At 44.4% G+C, this 2,500-nt stretch overlaps 1 protein-coding gene across 4 annotated transcripts in view; it reads right to left on the bottom strand.

The window, feature by feature from the left end:
• Nucleotides 1-2,500, bottom strand: part of LOC113827405 (thiosulfate:glutathione sulfurtransferase) — an 81,520-nt gene that overhangs the window by 39,896 nt on the left and 39,124 nt on the right. The window contains exon 1 of one of the 4 annotated variants that reach the window (XM_027380289.2): nucleotides 479-1,223. The exons of 2 other annotated variants lie outside the window; for them this stretch is intronic. In XM_027380289.2, the coding sequence (XP_027236090.2) occupies nucleotides 479-704 (226 nt within the window). In that variant the 5' untranslated portion in view covers nucleotides 705-1,223. Of the gene's footprint in view, nucleotides 1-478; nucleotides 1,224-2,500 lie in introns of those variants that run through there. One more of the 4 variants, XM_027380303.2, reaches the window with a different exon arrangement.

Here is a 2,500-nt window from a genome sequence, read left to right on the forward strand (position 1 = left end):
AAATAGCAAAATCTTAATTAGCGACTCCTAACAATTATCACCAAAATATCATTGACTTGCATATTCAAAATAGGCCTAAATATTTCCAAAAGAAACTCATCAAATAAGAAATCAAAATAGGCGGAAGAACAGGTAAAATATTCTGGTTAATAATAATAATAATAATAATAATAATAATGTCAATAATAATATCATCATAATGATAATAATTATTATTATTATCAGAATCATTATTATCATAATAATGATTATAATAACAGTAATGGTAATAACAATAAAAAAATAAATAAACATAGTGATAACAATATCAATAATAAATAATAAATAATAATAAATCCACTCAAATATAGCCTAAACCCGTAAACATGATCAAACCGAATAAAATAACAAAATGAAAACTAAATTAATTTATTATGAACATGATTAACACTATTTACGTAACAAGAGCAAGCCGTTAGTTTGTTAGTTGTCCTTCTACCTTTGAGTAAGTCGTTAGTTTTGTTAGTAGCAAAGGGACTCTCGATTTGTTGGGGTTGGAGGGAGGTGGTGGAGGAAGTGGTGGAGGAGGAGGTGGAGATGGAGTCATGGGCCATGTGGCGCTCGTGGATGGGCGTGGGAGCGGGCGTGTGCGGGCGTGCGACACAGGGCTTACACAGCATGAGGAGTCGTGGGGCAGCAGCCAGGGATTTGGCCAGGACCTCCATCTTGTCTGTCTTGGGGGGCTTCTCGCCTTTTCTTCTTCTCCTTCTTCTTCTTCTCTAACTCTTCTCGCCTTACACTTCTATCTTCCTATTTGTTTTTTTTTTCTCTCTCTCTCTCCTTTTCCCCCCGATCCTTTTCTTCCTTCTTTCGGGATTCCTCTCTAAATCTCTTTCGTTTTTCCCCTCTTCTTCTACTCTCTCTCTCTCTCCTTCGATCTCCCACCTTCTAGCTCTCTCTCGTTCGTTCTTCAATAGTTATCCGGCTGTTCTCTCCCTCTCTCTCTCTCTTCTCTCCCGAGGCGTCTCTCTCTCTCCTTCGATCTCCCACCTTCTAGCTCTCTCGTTCGTTCTTCAATAGTTATCCGGCTGTTCTCTCCCCCTCTCTCCCTCTCTCTCTCTCTCTCTTCTCTCCCGAGGCGATGGCGGATGTTCTTCAACTTAAACGCTACAGGGGGCCGAAGCCCGAACTCGCACCAAAGGTCTCTCTCTCTCTGTGAACGCGTCTCTCGTCTACTCTTGCTGGCACCGGGTTGGCCCTGCCCTTATATACACTCGTGGCACTCTCCCCCATCCCCCTCCCTCCCTCCCTCTCCCTCTCCCTCTCCTCCCCGCCTCTCCATCGCTGCCAGGTCTTACTCTCTCCCTCCTCCCCTACTCTCTCTCTCTCTCTCTCTCTCTCTATTGCTATCCTCTCACTCACTCTCACTCTCCTTCTCACTCATATGCTCTCTCTCTCTCTCTCTTTCGCTATCTTCTCACTCGCACTCATGTGTTCTCTCTCTCTACTCTTCTTCTCCCACCTCTCTCTCTCTCTCTCTCTCTCTCTCTCTCTCTCTCTCTCTCTCTCTCTCTCTCTCTCTCTCTCTCTCTCTCTCTCTCTCTCTCTCTCTCTCTCTCTCTCTCTCCCTCCCTCTCTTCTCCCACCCTTACTCCTTCTTCTCTCTCTCTCCCTCCCTCCCTCCCCCCCTCTCTCTCCGGGGGAGGGGGGATGGGAGGCTCCACCATTACTTGCATTAACTAGTTATCCTTATCTTTTATCTCTGTTTTTATCAGTTTGTGTCGACATGTTTGGCGTTACCTTGACGGGGGGTTATCGGCGCTCCAGATTCCCCCCTCTGAGATATGAAGGGAAAAACAAAATGAATGAAAACGAAGAAAACAAGATGAAGAAGAGGGAAGTAGTAGTAGTAGTAGTAGTAGTAGTAGTAGTAGTAGTAGTAGTAGTAATAGCAGTAATATTAGTTGTTGTAGTAGGAGGAGTAAGAAAAGGAACTGGGAGAGAAGGAAGAAAGAAAAGAGGAGGAGGGGGAGGAGAAGGATGAGGAGGAAGAAAAGAAAAATAGGAATAGGAAGAGAAAGAGAAGAGAAAAGAAAGAGAAGAGGGGAGGAAGAGAAAGAGCAGAGAGGAGAAAAAAATAATAACAGGAAAAGAAAAAGAGGAGTAGGAGTAGGAGTAGGAAGAGGAAGAGTAGGAGGGGGCCGAGAGAGAGAGAGAGAGAGAGAGAGAGAGAGAGAGAGAGAGAGAGAGAGAGAGAGAGAGAGAGAGAGAGAGAGAGAGAGAGAGAGAGAGAGCGAGAGAGAGAGAGAGAGAGAGAGAGAGAGAGAGAGAGAGAGAGAGAGAAAGAGGCGGAGACTAAGAAAATCTATGGCGAGATGAGAGTCGTGTTGCGTAACTTCTCGTCCGGTGCTGTGGCGTCGTGGCGGAATCAGCTGTCACGTTTGAGGTATTTTTTTTTCGCTATCTTTATTTTTCTTCACGCTTTCTCTATTTCCCCCCTTTTATTTAATATATATCCCCC

The sequence above is a fragment of the Penaeus vannamei genome, chromosome 4 (assembly GCF_042767895.1).
Source record: "Penaeus vannamei isolate JL-2024 chromosome 4, ASM4276789v1, whole genome shotgun sequence".
Lineage (NCBI taxonomy): Eukaryota > Metazoa > Arthropoda > Malacostraca > Decapoda > Penaeidae > Penaeus > Penaeus vannamei.